This window comes from Molothrus aeneus, chromosome 4 (genome assembly GCF_037042795.1).
Source record: "Molothrus aeneus isolate 106 chromosome 4, BPBGC_Maene_1.0, whole genome shotgun sequence".
Lineage (NCBI taxonomy): Eukaryota > Metazoa > Chordata > Aves > Passeriformes > Icteridae > Molothrus > Molothrus aeneus.
The window spans coordinates 14,064,915-14,081,325 of record NC_089649.1 but is presented as its reverse complement, the minus strand read 5'-3'; the positions used below and the strand labels follow the sequence as shown (position 1 = coordinate 14,081,325).

The 16,411-nt window shown below is 34.8% G+C and overlaps 1 protein-coding gene across 2 annotated transcripts in view; it reads right to left on the bottom strand.

The window, feature by feature from the left end:
* Nucleotides 1–16,411, bottom strand: part of LRBA (LPS responsive beige-like anchor protein) — a 367,997-nt gene that overhangs the window by 260,985 nt on the left and 90,601 nt on the right. For both annotated transcript variants that reach the window (XM_066547964.1, XM_066547965.1), the window contains 3 exons: nucleotides 9,227–9,305; nucleotides 8,831–8,964; nucleotides 6,594–6,655 (listed from right to left, as the gene is read on the bottom strand). In XM_066547964.1, the coding sequence (XP_066404061.1) occupies nucleotides 6,594–6,655; nucleotides 8,831–8,964; nucleotides 9,227–9,305 (275 nt within the window). The remainder of the gene's footprint in view (nucleotides 1–6,593; nucleotides 6,656–8,830; nucleotides 8,965–9,226; nucleotides 9,306–16,411) is intronic.

Sequence of the window (16,411 nt, the reverse complement as noted above, 5' to 3'; positions counted from 1 at the left end):
TAATTGAACTTAAATCTCTTCTGCTCCAGGAGAATACTTCGATAGCATGGCCCCTGGCTACTGTGAGATCTACCTTTTCCTCTCCCTGGCTTCCCATCCTCTGTAGATTAAAACATACATTGCAGGGGAAAAAGAATTTTTGAGGAGAAAACAGTTTATAATGTAAAGTCTTTTCACTGAAAATATCAGAAGTAACACTATACATAAAGCTCAACAGACATTTCCCAATTACTTTCCACCCAGTTGCATCCTAAAAAAGGTTAGGACGAAGATCTTCCATGTTGTTTTCCAGTTACAAAGATCATGTAGTATTTGTTACTAAATTAAACTAGAAACATCCCTACTGCTGTTTGTATAGTAATCATTAACATGCTTGGCAATCCTGTGTTTTCAAATGCTAGGATTTACAGTTTTATTAATGCGCCCGAATCCATTTGGTATGAAGCAGATCCGAGCAGCTTAAGAATTTAGATAGTCCACAGTAGAATAAGATGATCTTGAATATTCTCCCTTCCACAGCTACCTCATCTCTACAAAAACCTAGGCTAGCAAATATTCTTCCAATCTTCAAATACCTCAAACAAGCACAAGCAATAAAATTTTAAAATAATTTTTAAATATTTTTAAAAAGAAGATAGAAGTGCATTATAAAGTTTCTGGCACAACATTTCATGGAAAGTTAGCAATATAAGGCACAAGGCAAACACCTATGTGCATGATTCATGCAAAATCTTCCCCTAAACCACTCAATTTAGACATCAGTAAGTTCTTTTTTCAATTTATGTGCATTAAGATCTAAATCATTTTCATTTGCCTGAAAAAGCTATGTTTCTTATCATTTTATCATTAAAGCAATCTATCACTGAAGCTTTTTAACTCAAGTACAGCTGCATTAATCTTTGATACAGACTAAGATCCTATTGGCAGAAGTTCACACTGTATAAAAAGAAAACCTTTCCACTCCTGATATCTTCTAAATGGCTTTTAAAAGGAAATTAGAGCATGTATTACAGTTGATAAAAAAATCACCTGACAGCTTACAAAATCCTTACAAAATCTACCCTTTATGCCAAAGCACACACATATATATATATTTTTGACCACATATCTAAAGGATTAGCAAATTCTTTTAAAACTTATTTTCAGCTGTTATAACAAAGTGATTAGATGGAAGAACACTATTGTGACTAAAACATGATCATCTAATATTTGAGGCACATAAAAAGTTTTTCAACAGCATTTATTCTCTTCATATCTCAACCAGAATATTGCTAAAGAGATTCCATGAATCTGCTGACTTCAGCTGCTATGGTATCACAGTGACATTGGTCTTTAGATAACCCATAGTCAATTCAATTAAAACTTCATAGCAATCACTGCAGTTATCCATCACATCAAATTGCACTTAAAAGTAAATTAGGAACCAGTGCAGATCAAGAGCATCAGCATAATGTGTTCTCTAAACCCACACTGAAAACCTGCCATCTTGTACATCAGCTAAAATCTCCAAGCAATTCAAAGGCTTGCCACATTTTAGAACACACTGTAGAAATCCATTCCTGAGGTAATGAACTTGGATCATTGAGGCAAAGTTATTTTTCTGAGCAGAGGATACTCATAAAAGCCTAAAGATCCCTCTGCATTCCACAAACACTTAAGCAATGGGGTGGAAGAGGAAGGAGGCTGTGGAAAAATTCTGCTGAAAAAATCCAACTTCTATTGCTCTTCCTTAGGGAAAATCATGGAATCATACAGCTTGTATGGGTACGTGGAACATGTTGGTATTGCTCAATTAAGATTCCTTATCACAGTAAGAGAGATGAAACTACCAAGATGCTGCTCGTGCAAGGGATGCACGCTGACTTCTTAATGAGCACCAGAATCTACCAGCAAAGGGATTTGGCAGAATACGAAGTATCATGCTAAAGAACTACCTGTGGCAAAAACATCACCTCTTAACCAGTGACAAGTAAGTTAGACATGAAAAAAGAAAAAGAAAAATGAAAGCAAGGTGAAGACCTTTGCCTATAAGGGCAGTAAGACCAACTTTTACAGTGTAATTTTTTTCTGTCTTAATACTACTACTCAGCCTCTGCCATAATTTTTTTAAATGCACATATAAACCTCCAAAAACTGTCAGAGCTGCACATGACATGTTCAACCACGATTATATTTCACTGGGCAATATGAGGACATGCTATCTCTGCACGTGAAAAATATTTGGAGTATTAGGGTTTATGCTTCCCTCTTCCATCTCCCCATGGAAGTAATACTTTATCAAGGTCCACTAATATATCTAATAGTTATGGTTATGCAGTTATATTGCAATATATCATATTATTATTTTCAGAAGATAAAATATTTAGCGATTAAATGGACTGAAATGTTGGTCTTGGTTTTACATACACTATCAGCTACCAAGAATGTGCCTTTAGTCCTTTTGAAAAAACATTGGATAGAGGAAAAAGGAACCGAGAATCAGAACACCTTGAACAAGCACATGGGGTGCATGTGTGGGCAGTAGTGGTGGAGGGATCATACAAGTTGTTGCACTATTCATTTATTTTCAGTTGTAACCTCTTAAATAGGTTAGGTGGCATTCCATCAATTTTAGGAAATTATCCAAGAGCTGAAATTATCCAAGTGTTGAATCAGATAGTGTAAGTTTATTTTGCAGTCTAGAACATTTAGATTCAATAGAAAAATGCTCTTAAGTAGAAGATGAAGCTGAGAAGAGCCACCTAATTAGTTCTCTAACACAAACTCCACTGATGATTCAGTTGATTGACTACAGAAAGTAGCATCTTTCAAGTGCCAGAAATTCTGTAAATCCAAAGGCATCAAGGAAAATTACAGAACCTCTCTCACCTATTTTGTACCTTTTCACCTTGGAGCTACAACAATCAGACAAATGCTTCATGCATGTGAGCAAGAGATAAATATTTTTAATCCCTTCATGAGAGAGGAGGGAAGACCACAGTCTACACTCATGTATTTCCACACAGTCATGTATTTCAAGAAAACATTTGACAAAGGAAAGGAAGCACAGTAGCATTTATGCTTTATGGACATGCTCTCAATTAATCCATGCTGCTTTGAGTTTTAGGCACAGAGAGAGAGTCCTTCTAGATGAAAATGGTTTCTTCAGGGGTGACATCAGTTTCCCCGAGAAGTCTTGACTCACAACTGCATGTGAGCACCTCCAACATCCTAATGTCACTCATTTAAGATGGGAGAACAGAAAGAGAACTTCTCTCTTTCGGCTGGTTTAATTACTCCGACAGGATGCCAGACCAGACAAGATGGTGCTTCCAGGTTCACTGTACTGTATGCATTTCTGATAAATGGGAAAAGAATAGATGACCTGGCAGAAGGCTCAGACAATAACATGTGATTTACAGGACATGAATGCAGCTACTATAAGATTTATCTGACAGCCCTCTCCGATAGTGGACTGTTGAGTATCCGATGGAATGATTTCTAGTCTGGAAAGTCTGCTACTGAGTAGCCATACACATTATTTATTTATTAGATGTTTTGGGTTGAAACCATTTTTAAATGATGCACTTCACAATGCTCAGCCATAAATTTAGTTTTAAACCCTAGAAGGGAGGTAGTGTTATTGGAATGTGTGTCAGACTGAATTAGGATGAGCAACACTACGCTTTTATAAAGTGGCCTTGAATGCAACGTCAATTCCTTCAAAAATGATATTAATGTCAAATAAGCAGGAACACTTTGCAGTAATATTAAATGAAGGATTCTCTATGTTTTGATAGATTTATAGAAATGTAAGTACACACACACAGACATGTCTCAAAATGTAGCGTGTCTATCAAAAAACACAACTGTTTTTGTCTTAGAAAAAGCCTTTTGTCTGTGTCTCAAACCACCTGTTTCTCTTTTTACCTTGTGTTAAACAGAAAGCAATATATCAACATGCAAAGACAAAAACATTAAGTAAGGGTCTTTTTTCATATGCCTAAATATATGAGTTTTAAACGAGAAAAGAAATTAACCAGGCGTCACAAATAGTTTCAGAGAATTGTACCTCTTGAATTTTTTAAAAATTACTTCACCCATTAAAGAGCTGTATTTTCATAAATTTAGGAAAAAATGGCAGGATATTATTATTCCATTTTCCACTTCTGTGGAAGAGAAATATAATTCAGCCACAGATCTAAATGAACATCAAAAAAATGTCAGGTGCTTCAGAAAAACAATCCAAGTATTTACATCATATCTACAATGTTTAAAATGAATTTTGAGAAGAGGTTATCATAAAAAGCACCAAAGATTAATCAGAGCAATCTTTCAATTTCATAAAATGATGGCTGACAAATTTGTGAAGTTTTAAATCAAATTTGCAGATACTTACTTCATAACTACGCCACATTATTTATGTGATTAAAAACTGGTTTTTGACCTGATCTTTTGATCTTTGGCACTGCATCCTCTCCATCTCCTCTTAAAAATTAATTAAAATTTTAGCAAAAGGATATCACTTCATTTCCCACCCTATCTTGCAGGGGAAAGAAAGAAAATAAAAAGAAGGGAAAAAAAAGAAAAAAAAAATCAATCAAGCTCAACCCCATCTCCTCCCAGTATCTGTAAAATGTCGGCTTGAAATTCAATTTCATATCTCTCAAGCTTTCATGTAGCAAAAGACAGTTCACTTCTTAACAAAATAAATCACTTCTGTGATTGCCATGCTGACCTCTTTGAATTAGGAAAATTCAAAGTGAAAAATGTAATTATCACCCCAGAACAATCTGTATACATCTGGAGCTAATTTTAGATTCATTTCTCACATCATTTTTCATATTCTGCCAAAAATTACAGCTGCTATGTAACTTTAAAAAGACTTTGAGGTCTTTGTGACTTTATTGGTTTATTTCTACTACTCCACAAAGAACCACCTCAGCCTGTGCAACTTGCACTGCTAAGCAATCACGGTAGCTTCAATTTGATTAGATTAGCATTAAGTGGCATTGTGACACATATGACAAATAGGTGCATTAGAGCACGTCATTTATTCCTTATCCTTTTCACTTCCCAAAACCAAACAAGTGACGTACAGTACAGAGCACAACATGATTTTAAGAAAGATTAGATTACCTTACCCAAAAAAAGGGGAAAGGTCAAGCACTAATTATTGATACAAGTAGCATGGATACCAAAAACTAATTTTTCTAAATGGCAATACCAGTTGTAAGACACATATTTAATACTTGGATTAGTTTTTACTTTAACATATTCCTGAATGAACAGTAAAATTTGATATATAGATTTCTCAGTAGAAAAGATTCTTTTATAATTTAAATCAGCTGCAAGTTCATATTCTAGAAGTTGTGAACAATGTTCACTTCCAGTACTGCCGTATGTAAAATAATGTCTAAATTCCAAAAGTTCCATAAGGAATATTAAATTCCTTTCAGGGTAAAATGATACCATATTTCCTGAGGAAGATGGAAAACTAGATGAGCAAAGTTCTGGTTACATTCATTAATAATAACCTCACTGGAAAACATAACTACTCTTCACTAGTTCATTGTAAAATCTATTAGGTGTAATCTCCAGAAGTAATTGTTCTTATTGCACTTTATTGACAATGTAGACTATCGATTTTTCACACCTTCTATGATTCTTTCATTTGTATTCATGAAATGTCTATCAGCACACTCTAAATAAATTTGGCAATATAGGCACTAAAACGAATAAATCGATGTGAAGAAACATTAATTTTACATTATCCTTATTCGTCAGGCAAGCAAACCATAGGGGTTGTAAATGAAGGTCAAAGGTTCTGAAATGGGTCAGAACCCTTGACCTCTAGACCAATACCATTCCCATTAAAAAAGGCTATTTTAAAGTTTTAAGTAGGGGAATTTACTACCAGAAAGGTATAATTTTAAGGCACCAAAAGAAAGGCTCAATAAAAACAGTCTTCCATTTAATTACCAAAAAAAAAAAAAAAAGGCAAGAAACCCCCCCAAAAATCCAATTAATAAAGCATACATAATTTTAAGAAAGTTCCTTAGGCTCTGTCTCTTTTTTGAACCACAGAAACAGGCAGTTCTCAAGTTCTTACATATCTAAAAGCACTTTGCCTTTAGGAATGTAGAATGTCCCAAACTGATGACAACCAGGGTTGCTTTCTTAAATTTTTCTCAAATCCTTAGTACTTGTCAAATCAATTAGGAATGACAGGGTTTTAAAAGTATTTATCACTCATTTCATAACCTCTACACAAAAGGAAAAATTCTATTTATCCCAGAGGATTCAGCATGTCAAGATGCAGGAATCAATCAGTTTCTTATATATTATATTGATCCTATCTTATCTTACAAAAATGACAGCACAGAATTATGTAGGCACACCATCTTCAAGGTTATGTAAATGCTCAATAGCAAGGAAACAAAAACCCACTTGAATAGACAAAATTACTATTTTTTTTAATCAAAAGGCCTTGTACATTATCTTTTAACCTATTACTAATGAACCTAAATTAAAAGTAAAATTTAGAATAAAATTTTATCTATAATTTCCATTGTGTTCAGATAGATCAATTTCAGACATTACTTAAACCTCACCTGAGAGCAAAGGAGCATCACCAGCTCCACAACTGAACTGCTCGATTTCATGCACACAAGACCTACAAAATTAAAAAAAAAGATACATAAATGCATGCTCTTATGGCACCAGCTATTAACACAAACTGTTTTGAAGTACAATAGATTTGAGGCATTTTGACAAACAAAACAAAATTGAAATTTTCATGCCACTTTGAGTTTCAATTTTGTACTTTATCAGCACAAAATAAAAGTACGTATGTGAAAGGGAAATCATAAATTCCATGCCGTCCATCTAAAAGAAGCAGCTAAAAGTAATTCTTACCCCCATTACTCAGTTTCATAAATGTTTGTATGTCAAAATGATCAGAAGTGTGTTTAACATATGTTATATTAATCCACTGTATCTACATTTTGCTATTTCTCGAAGGATTGGGTCATTATATATGCAGAGAAGGGAAATGGCTTTATGACCTCTGCTTTCTCCATGACGCGTTCTCCTTTCAGCCCCCAGCTATCAATCAAGTTTCCATTTTGTTTCATGGCAGCAGACATCCCAAACACTCTTATTAGTACTTTGACCCTTAACCCCACACTAAACCTAAGCAGAAGTGCAAGCAGTAACCTATTATATATTTTCAGGTTTTTTACAAACTAATTTGAGTATTATTATTTGTATTCGCCTTTTGGCTTGGGTTTGTCTATAACTGGGGTTTAGAACCAAAAAATTGGTTTCATGTGTTCATTTTTGTCCAGACAGTTCATATACACCCGGTGATTATCCTGCTTTTTCTTTGCTCATCCAATTTATGCAATACTCATCTACCCATCTATATAACTATACTACAGTCAAAATACTTTGAACCAGAGTCTCTTTTATCTTCAAAAATAAAGCTTTGAGAAAAACTGCTTTTCTGTTTTTTCTTATTAAATGAATGAAATAAATTTGTTCACAAGGCAGCTTCCATTAAAATGTTTATCAGCTAAAATGATGCCCAAATGCATAAACAAAAGTAGAATCCCATCTTTTCAAGTCTCAAAGAAAGCAATTCATACATTTTTTCCTTCCATTTCTTCTTACTACAAATGGTAAGCAAGCTAAACTCCTAAACTAAAAAACTTTAATTTGTGAAATTTAATGAAGTCTCAATTTTGATATCAGCAGTCCTCAGTGAAACACTTAGCAGTGTTTGATACTCTAATTGTGTTTCTGACAATGCTCATATTCAGCTCTTCAAACAGGATGACTGTCCTAATTCAAGAAACAAGTAGTTTCAAAAATGTTTTTAAAAGAACTTTAATTCCCTAAGAAGAAACTAGATCTGTTAGTGCAAACATAGCTCAAGTTAAGCAACCAAGGGATTCTATCATGAGTGCACTTATCACTGGAAGCTGAAACAAGCTCTTCTTGTCACATCTTCAACAGGACGAAACTTGAAAATTTTACTCTGAAAACAGTGGACAAAGCAATTAATATGACACAGTCGAATTTTGAGAAAATTGAAAAACTGGTGTTGCACTGCTAAATTCAGTCTTCCAATATACACAATTTTTTAAGTTGAGGACATTAATGTCTGCATTGCAGAACTGAGACTCATTTTTAAGCAGAGAGAAACCCAGCAGTAGAAAGAAAACGTCATCATCTCAATCTCGACCATTTCATGCCAATCTTCCACCAGGAAGAGCCATGATCACTGCTCTGCACAGGAATCCCAATCTTCTCAGATGTGCCAGAGAATCCTCCTCCATACTGACAAGGATTCCTCTTACCTGTATGACTCCCTTCAATAAGAAACCAAAAAGCCAGGAGCAGACCCACGTGTGAGAGAGGCAGAAGAACACACTCCATTGACATAGTTCCCAAGAATACTTCAGTTCCAACACCCCAGTAAAAGTGTTGTGTCTTGTACCCAACTCGCTACACTATACACTTTACTGTGTATCAAAGAGTTGACCCCGACACCAAAATTTTTCCTAAAGCTCACAAAACACATTTTGTACAACAGCCTCTATAGGACAAATGGCCAGGAGAGTCAGAAAACAAAGGAAGATGGACACAAAGAGGTAGTAGAAATGGAAAAGATGAGGAGTCAGTGACAATGACCTCAGAAGGTTAAAGACAGAAGAAACAAGAGGCAGTGAAATCCAGTGGACAGCACTGTTTGGGAAGGCAAGAAGAAAGTTCCTAAATAAAGAAATTTTCAGTCTCCAAGGTAACAAAGAACACAAAACCCCCCTTTTCTTAAATGGAAACTTACTTGTACCTTCTATCAGCAACTCCTGCCCATGGCTGCCCAAAAGAGTCCGAGAAAGAAAGGGAGCAAAATCCACAAAAATCTCTCTCAGCAGTGGGGCAGCTTTTTCCAAAGCATGCTCAAGCCTGTCTGTAATACTAGTAAAGAGATATGTGTAATTAGCAATAAAAGAAGGAAGTTACTGGAATTTTGTAAAAAGGAATATAGATTTTGACAATGTTTAAGTGATATACATGTATAAGAAGGAATTAATCCAACACTCAGTATTTTCCCAAACCTTCATTAGTTCATTGAAAATTAGCAAAAGGACATTCTTAAGTTATGTGGTATCAGAATACCAATTGTAATATCAATAACATGAGCTGCAGCGCAGCTGTTCAGATCAATTGGAGAAGTTACCTCATATTGGAGGCAGAATCCTCAGGCACTGAAGAAACTGCAGGAACAGATGGCAATTTTGAATTAGATGATCCTCTTCCTACAAGAGAAAGTAATAATAAACAAATTATATAAGAAAACATTCCAGGGATTAGAAAAGCAGACCAGAAACTAAAGCTTTGAGTTCTCAGAAACCACAGTTTTCAACTCTTGTGTGAGGACTCGGTGAACTCGTTCACCCCTTTGTACCTCAAATTTTTTTTTTTCCATAGAAGTCCTATTTACTTGCATTCATATTTACCAGGTATGCCATGGCAAGTTTTTTAAATGTTGCTTTAGCATATACAGAAATTAATTCAAGGAAGCATTGTAGTTTGTTTTGTGAAGGAAGTCAGATTAGGCTGCAGTGATTCCTTCTGGTCTTATAAACCAGGATCCTCTCTGAACAAATTTAGTAACACTTACAACCCTAGAAATAATGTTTTACACAAACAATGTTTTACACCTTTACTATGCCTATAATATGCTAATACATATAATAATGTTAATAAATAATATTAATAAATAATATTAATAAATAATAATATACAGCCAAATGGTAATGTTTTAAAACCACCTATTTTGGTTAGTGGAAATGTTCACCTAATTTCAAGTAACTTGCACAGAGAACCCTTAGAATTTTTGTCTGAAATTAAAATATGCATTTGTGTCAAAATCATGCAGAAAACAATGAGTGGATATTTTCAACAGCCAAGCTTAAATTTTTGCAAAACTGAGACTCTGAAAGAGGCAGCTATGATAAAATTTTCCATTGCACTGCCGGTGTCATTAGCATGATGGCAGTGGTATAACCTCATTTATGAGTTATTAACTTTGCCACATCAATTATTCAAAGGCTGATAGGGAAGACTGGGTCATTTATGTATCCCACACTTACAGAAAAAAAGCAGTTGTGTTATGTCAAATTGACACTACATGGCTCTCATCAGCAGAGGGAATCTGTAAATATTAAATTCTGCTGCTCCGTATATAGAGAAATACAACCTCCCCATACTGCAGTATGGATTGGTATTAGCAATGATGAACAGGGGGCAAGCTAGACAGCCAGAGACTTCACAGATATTTTCTGCCAGGATAGCAATGGTGACTCACAAATCTTACACTGCATTCCAAGCTATAGAGAGGAATGAATCTTAGCAGACAGGTTTCTGTGCATTTCCCAGGAGCATGACCGCTCCTAGTCCATCTGCAATCCTATCTCTTTCCACCCCGAGACCCTGTCCTATTCTCTTGCCTCTCACCTTGCCAGTTACAGATTTTTATGCTGCTGGAAAGGAGTGGAGGAAAAAAAAAAGGAAAAAAAGCCTGAAAAAAGATTTTAATCATTTTAGCTCTCACACGTATCTTAGCAAAGGAGTTACCCTTCTTAGAACTGTAACTATAGAAAAATTCCTAATGGTCCCACCTACAATGGAGTTGATTAATTCAGTTAAATGCAACCTGTCTGGAAATTAGCTGCTGAGATCTCGAAACTATCTACCAAAATGTGTCAACTGAAACTTTTCAAAGATTTTCAACTTGAATCAAGTGAAACAGATTTAGAAAGAGATGGCTAAAATAGATCCCTGAATTTATTTCTCCCATCAAATTTCAAACTTCTGCTCCAAAACTCTGGCAACACAGAGCTTCCTCCAAAAAATATCAAGGGCTTCTGGTGGGCAAGGGATTTTTTTGTTTTTCTGTCCAGAGAAGGTAGTTTTCTCCAATCTTATTTAAAGGCAGCACAGGAACTAATAAAATAAATTAGAATATCATAACCATGAAAAGTTTTGCTCTTATTTCTTTTTCTTTCTTCAGAGATAGGAGATATCTCTGTGAATGTGATTCGTGTTTTACATAAATTCAACCTGAAGCTCTTATGCTGACTGCTGTATAGGTCTGATAGAATCAGAATGAAAGTGAGTGGGCCACACAGAATGAAGGATAAGAAACTGGTGAACAAAGTGTTAGCTGAAAGCAAAATGAAATGTGAATCTTCTGGGCACTGTATCCTAAATAATTTCTCTAATAAAGACTAATAAAATATATATTCCTGAAAGTTTCAAGGTGATGGCAAGATTTTGTAAATGTTCTTAATATTTTCATGGATACAATTCCATTTTTTTAACAGCTAGTTTTCCACAGCCAAATGACTAAAAAGTATTTTGGCTACTCCCAACAGAAAAGCTGTCAAATGATGTGCTGAAAATTAGAACACAGCCTCCTGCCCAGAAAAACAAAGCCTACATAAGGCAACAAAGCCACATGATTCAGTGGTTTGTCAGATAATTTTGTAGCTGTCAAGTTTCTTTCCCTTTTAATTTTTTATTAAGACTTTAAAACTACAATGTCATTTGTCATGAGAATTTTTCTATTTAAATAATTTGACTAGAATACCCAGCTTTCTCCCCAAAGCCCAGCATCCCTATTCTTATTTAACAAGTCCCTCTAACTTGAAAATACTCTGAAGTCCACGTGTCCAAAAGGTGATTTATAGGCTCACACTACCCATAAATGGAAATCAGCCCACTGATCTGGGTAGTCCAACACAGTACCAAACCAAAATGGCACACAAAGCCTTCTAAATAAGAAAGTCCTAAACAAACAGGCTGTGGAAGCAGCAATGTCTTGATACAGAAATGCTCACATGTGTTTTACCACATCTAAAATATGACACCAGTAATCCACTCCTCACTGGGTATGGTTATATAGTCGATACTACATACAACCAAAATCCTACCCCATTAAAGCAAAGATTATCAGGAGAAAATAGGACTTAACAGTGAAGCATAACAGCATGATTTTTTAAATTAAATGAGACAAAAATAATTCTATGGAGCATTTGGGCCGTTATTTCAGCAAAATAACTGAAGGAAAAAATTAGGGAAAAAATAAAATCAAAGGAAACATCTGCAAGGACAATGAGAGGGCTTAATAGCCATCACGAGGCTAGTAAAGAAACATACTCTCAGCCTAGGGTAACTTGGCTTTATTGTTGTTTGTTTTATTTTGTTGGGATAGGCTGGGGCTTTTTTAATTTTCCATTTTGTCAACAAAACTGGTAAAAATACTTTGAGTGAGAAGTAAAGGAAATCACTGACAGCACAAGACATGAGTATTTTTTCTTTAAGATATATAAAAAACCTGCACAAAATAGATTAGGTATAAATGTAAAACACTGTGAAATTTTAAGTAAATATCAACTTTTTAAAATAGACATAACAGAAAAAGCACTGATAATTTGAATTTAAGAAAGCATAAGGGAGGCATCTATATAAACAGATTTTTTTTTTTTGAAGATTACATAAGGATATTTATGGTCTGAATTTCTTCATGCTTATCAACACCTAAAACCACATTCCAAACTTAGATTTTTTTTTTCACTAAAAGGGGTGAATCTCAGATTTATCCCAGCAGAAAATTTCAGGGTTCTTTCAATGGGATTAGGCATAGTGATTTTTGCATGCAGATTTTGTTTTGTGAAGGTATATTTTTTACTTTATTTAACTCAGAGGTAGCTTTTTATTACACTTTTTTTCTGCTTTTAGTGAAAAAATGAAAATACTTCAGTAGCATATTTTCATCCACAACACACATGTGGGTAAGTTCAGTAGCTACTTCAAACATGTGGAACTAAACTGACTTATCTCTTCCTTATCCTTTCACTGATAAACTGGCTCCTTCAAACTGACAGTTTTACAGACATTTGCAAGAACATAAAAGAAAATGCAAATAGATCATCTGTCTAGCACCCTTACAGTGAAACCTTATTGTTTATTCAAGGTCCCCAAGGGTCTAAACAAACAGTGTCTCAAGCAATAAAATATTGTTAAAAAACCCTTTGTGCAAGATACTCATCCTTTTGCATATACACTTACAAAGTGCACTTGGCAATGCACAAGCAGTACATGATAATTTACTTTGTGAGGAGATGGAGATGAAGTATAAAAAACCCCAGAGCTGAATTAAATAACCATATCTCTTATTTTTGTACAACAGACCTTCCCTACATAAATGCACCAGTGCCCTTGGTGGAAGAGGTATGTAGTAAAATAATGAGCTCATTCCAGGGCTGGAAGTGCACAATGCAAGACTACAATGAAAGGTTTTACAAGCTAATATAAGGGATCTGTTACATAAACACATCTGTAGGCTAAACCAAAACAGATTTTTATCAAACAACTTGAAAACTTCTCTGAAGAGAAGCGGCTTTAAAACAGTTTTTATACTAACACAGCATCAAGCCATTTCCATGGCATATCATCAGGATCTGAGGTTTTTTAAAGTGCCATTCTGCTTTGGTAACTAGCTTTCAACTACTGTCACCGTTAAGTTGGAATTCTCTTTGAAATAATTACTATAATCCAGTGAATTGCTTGAACAACCTCTGCACTGATGGTAACTCACTTCATGATCATTTTTCTTACTTTAGCTTGTCTCCTGTTAATTTATTTTATTGCATGACTTCAAGCTCATTTTCACCTATGTACAAAAATCAATGAATACCATTCATCTTTGCAAAACAAGCCAACTGCCACAGAAAATTTACATTTTCCTATGTATTGGACCAGAATTCAGGAGTCACAACTCTGTTTTTACCCGCTGTTACTGCTTATCCTGGTGTTTCTTCCAAGCATTCACTTCCTTTGTCACTTCACCCTTTGACATGGCCTTGTTTACAATTTCACAATTTGGGAACAGCTTGTCCAGAGAAGAAAAAATACTGTAACTATCTGTGTGTGGCTCAGAGGCAAAACAAGTGAAACTCAAAGAAATTCAAGTAGGAAGGGGAGGAGGCAGACAACAGAAACTGAGTGGAACTTTCTCAGTGTTTTTCTATATTCAGAATGTCAGTAAGGACAAGAGAAAATTCATTCCTGCTTCTCTCAGAATTTTCATATCCCCTCTTCATAAAAATCATATTTGAAAAACCATTTGGAAACTGGATAGTGAAAGCCTCAAGACTGAATTAAGGGCATTAATAAAACACATGTGAAATCCTTTAAGAACATAAACAGAGAAACTCAGAGCATCAGAGAAAACAGTGGGAGTGCAAACTGCAAAACATTTTTTAAAATTCTCACCACTTCAGAACACAGTGACTGTTATGGAAACATTTAAAAGGAAAACTGACAAAAAAAAAAAAATACAGGCATCCTGCTGGCATGTTCACAATAGCTCAGGGAGCTCTACCAAGTCCTGCCTGTCCAAATATTAGTCTTGTCTTAGCAGTAGCCCTTCCTGAAAACAGCATGTGTAAAACCTCTGCGTCACTTCGCACATTCAGCCTGTGAGACAACCCAAGGAAGGAACAACTCCAGTGAATTCACCCTTCTTACATTACTACTAGCAAAAATGCTCTTTTGTTCAATACCACCCCTGGTAGTAGGCATTGAATGATTAGCTCAAGATGGGCCCCCAGGTTTATCTTCTCTGGTCATTTCCAAGATTCCAGCAAACCAACAACCCAAATACCAGCCATCAGCAACAGACTGATGGGAAACTTCAGATCACAAGGGGCACATCTTGTGATCTGAAGTTCAGCAAAGGCTTTCTGTGCTATGAAGTATTCTGCAGACTGAATGAGTAAAGGCAAAGAAACTTATGCAAAAAGGCTGGAGCGTCTGAGAACAAAACATGTTTTATCCCCTTTTGAAGTATCAGAGGAACAGAGTGAACTTGGATGGTTTTTTCCAATCCATCAACACTCTGAATTTGGTAGGCCAAGATTTGTCACAATCTGTGTGATATGGGAGCACCTAAGCATCAAATATCTGAGATGCTCACAAACCATGAGCTACAGTCAAGATGCAAACTCCAGGAGAAAATATTGGGAAGGAGCCTGATGAATTCTGAGTACACACAAATGGCAGTGAAGGTATCTGGAACCACACAGAGTGATATTTCAACACAAATCCTCCCTTGACCAAGCAATTCTGACATCACATCTACAGGTGGAGGAATATCACATACTATGTAACACTTATTCCCAAATTGAGTGTTTCTACACATTACTATTAGAACACCAGCACCTGCTATTTAATCCTATTTCAATGTCTGCATACCACTTTCACCCCTGTTTTACACTAAATCTGCTCAAATCTTCATCATAAAGCATTATGTGTCCATATATTTTACAGGCTATATATTTTATATATTAAAATTAATTATCTATATAATTTATATGTAATATTATGATTTGTATATATAGTATATAATTATATATGTTATCAATTTTTTTTATATATCAAACAAATGTATATAAAACTCACTTTAAAAAAGATGAGATGTGGTTTTTAACATAGAAATAATGTTTAACAGCCTTCATATCAAACATGAATTAGCCCCAAATTTATATTCACTACATAAGCTCCTACCTAATCTCAGTACTTTTTAAAAAAAAGGTTTAATTTATTTCTTAATTGCAAAAGTTAACAGACTTATAATGAGTGGTAGCTGGAAAAAATGAGAACAATGTAGATTCTCTGCTGCATGAAACTAAAACTTAGTGAAAGAATGTGATTTGAACTCAGAGAAAATTTGTATTAATTATATTTTTATTTTATAGGAAGCCTGCTTATTACTACTTCCATCTTCTAATAAAAAACAAATTAAGGCCTTACAGAGAATTCGATTTCAAACTGAAATGTGCACAAGTTACATGAGCAACATTAAATGTAAACCACTCCAACTCTGCAAGATTTTTGTTTCCATGCCATTATTTTACAAAGGAAAAAAGAAACCGTCTTATGTTTAATCTGTTTAAGGCATGATTTCATTTATCCCTTTACTTTTTCTTTTAATTAATTTTATTGCCAATCTAAACATGTCTATTTTTAATCCTGATTAGTTTCTTTTTATGCATATCAGTTCAGATTACATGTCCAATTTTTGCCAAAACTTCCAGACATGATGGAAGTCACACAGTTACAAACTGCATTAGTATTGTTTATTGTCTGGATTTCTCATACATTCTACAGGCACAGGAGCACTTATTTTTTTCCTCTATACGTTCCTAAAAGATGACTAAATCTGAAAATCAATGTTCATGTGTCTTGTTTTTATTAAAAGCAAGCAAATACCTACTTCAGAAAGAGTAATAATTAAGCCTACAATGAACCTGGGTTAATCAGACTTTAACAAATTAGGAATTATTTTAAACAATTT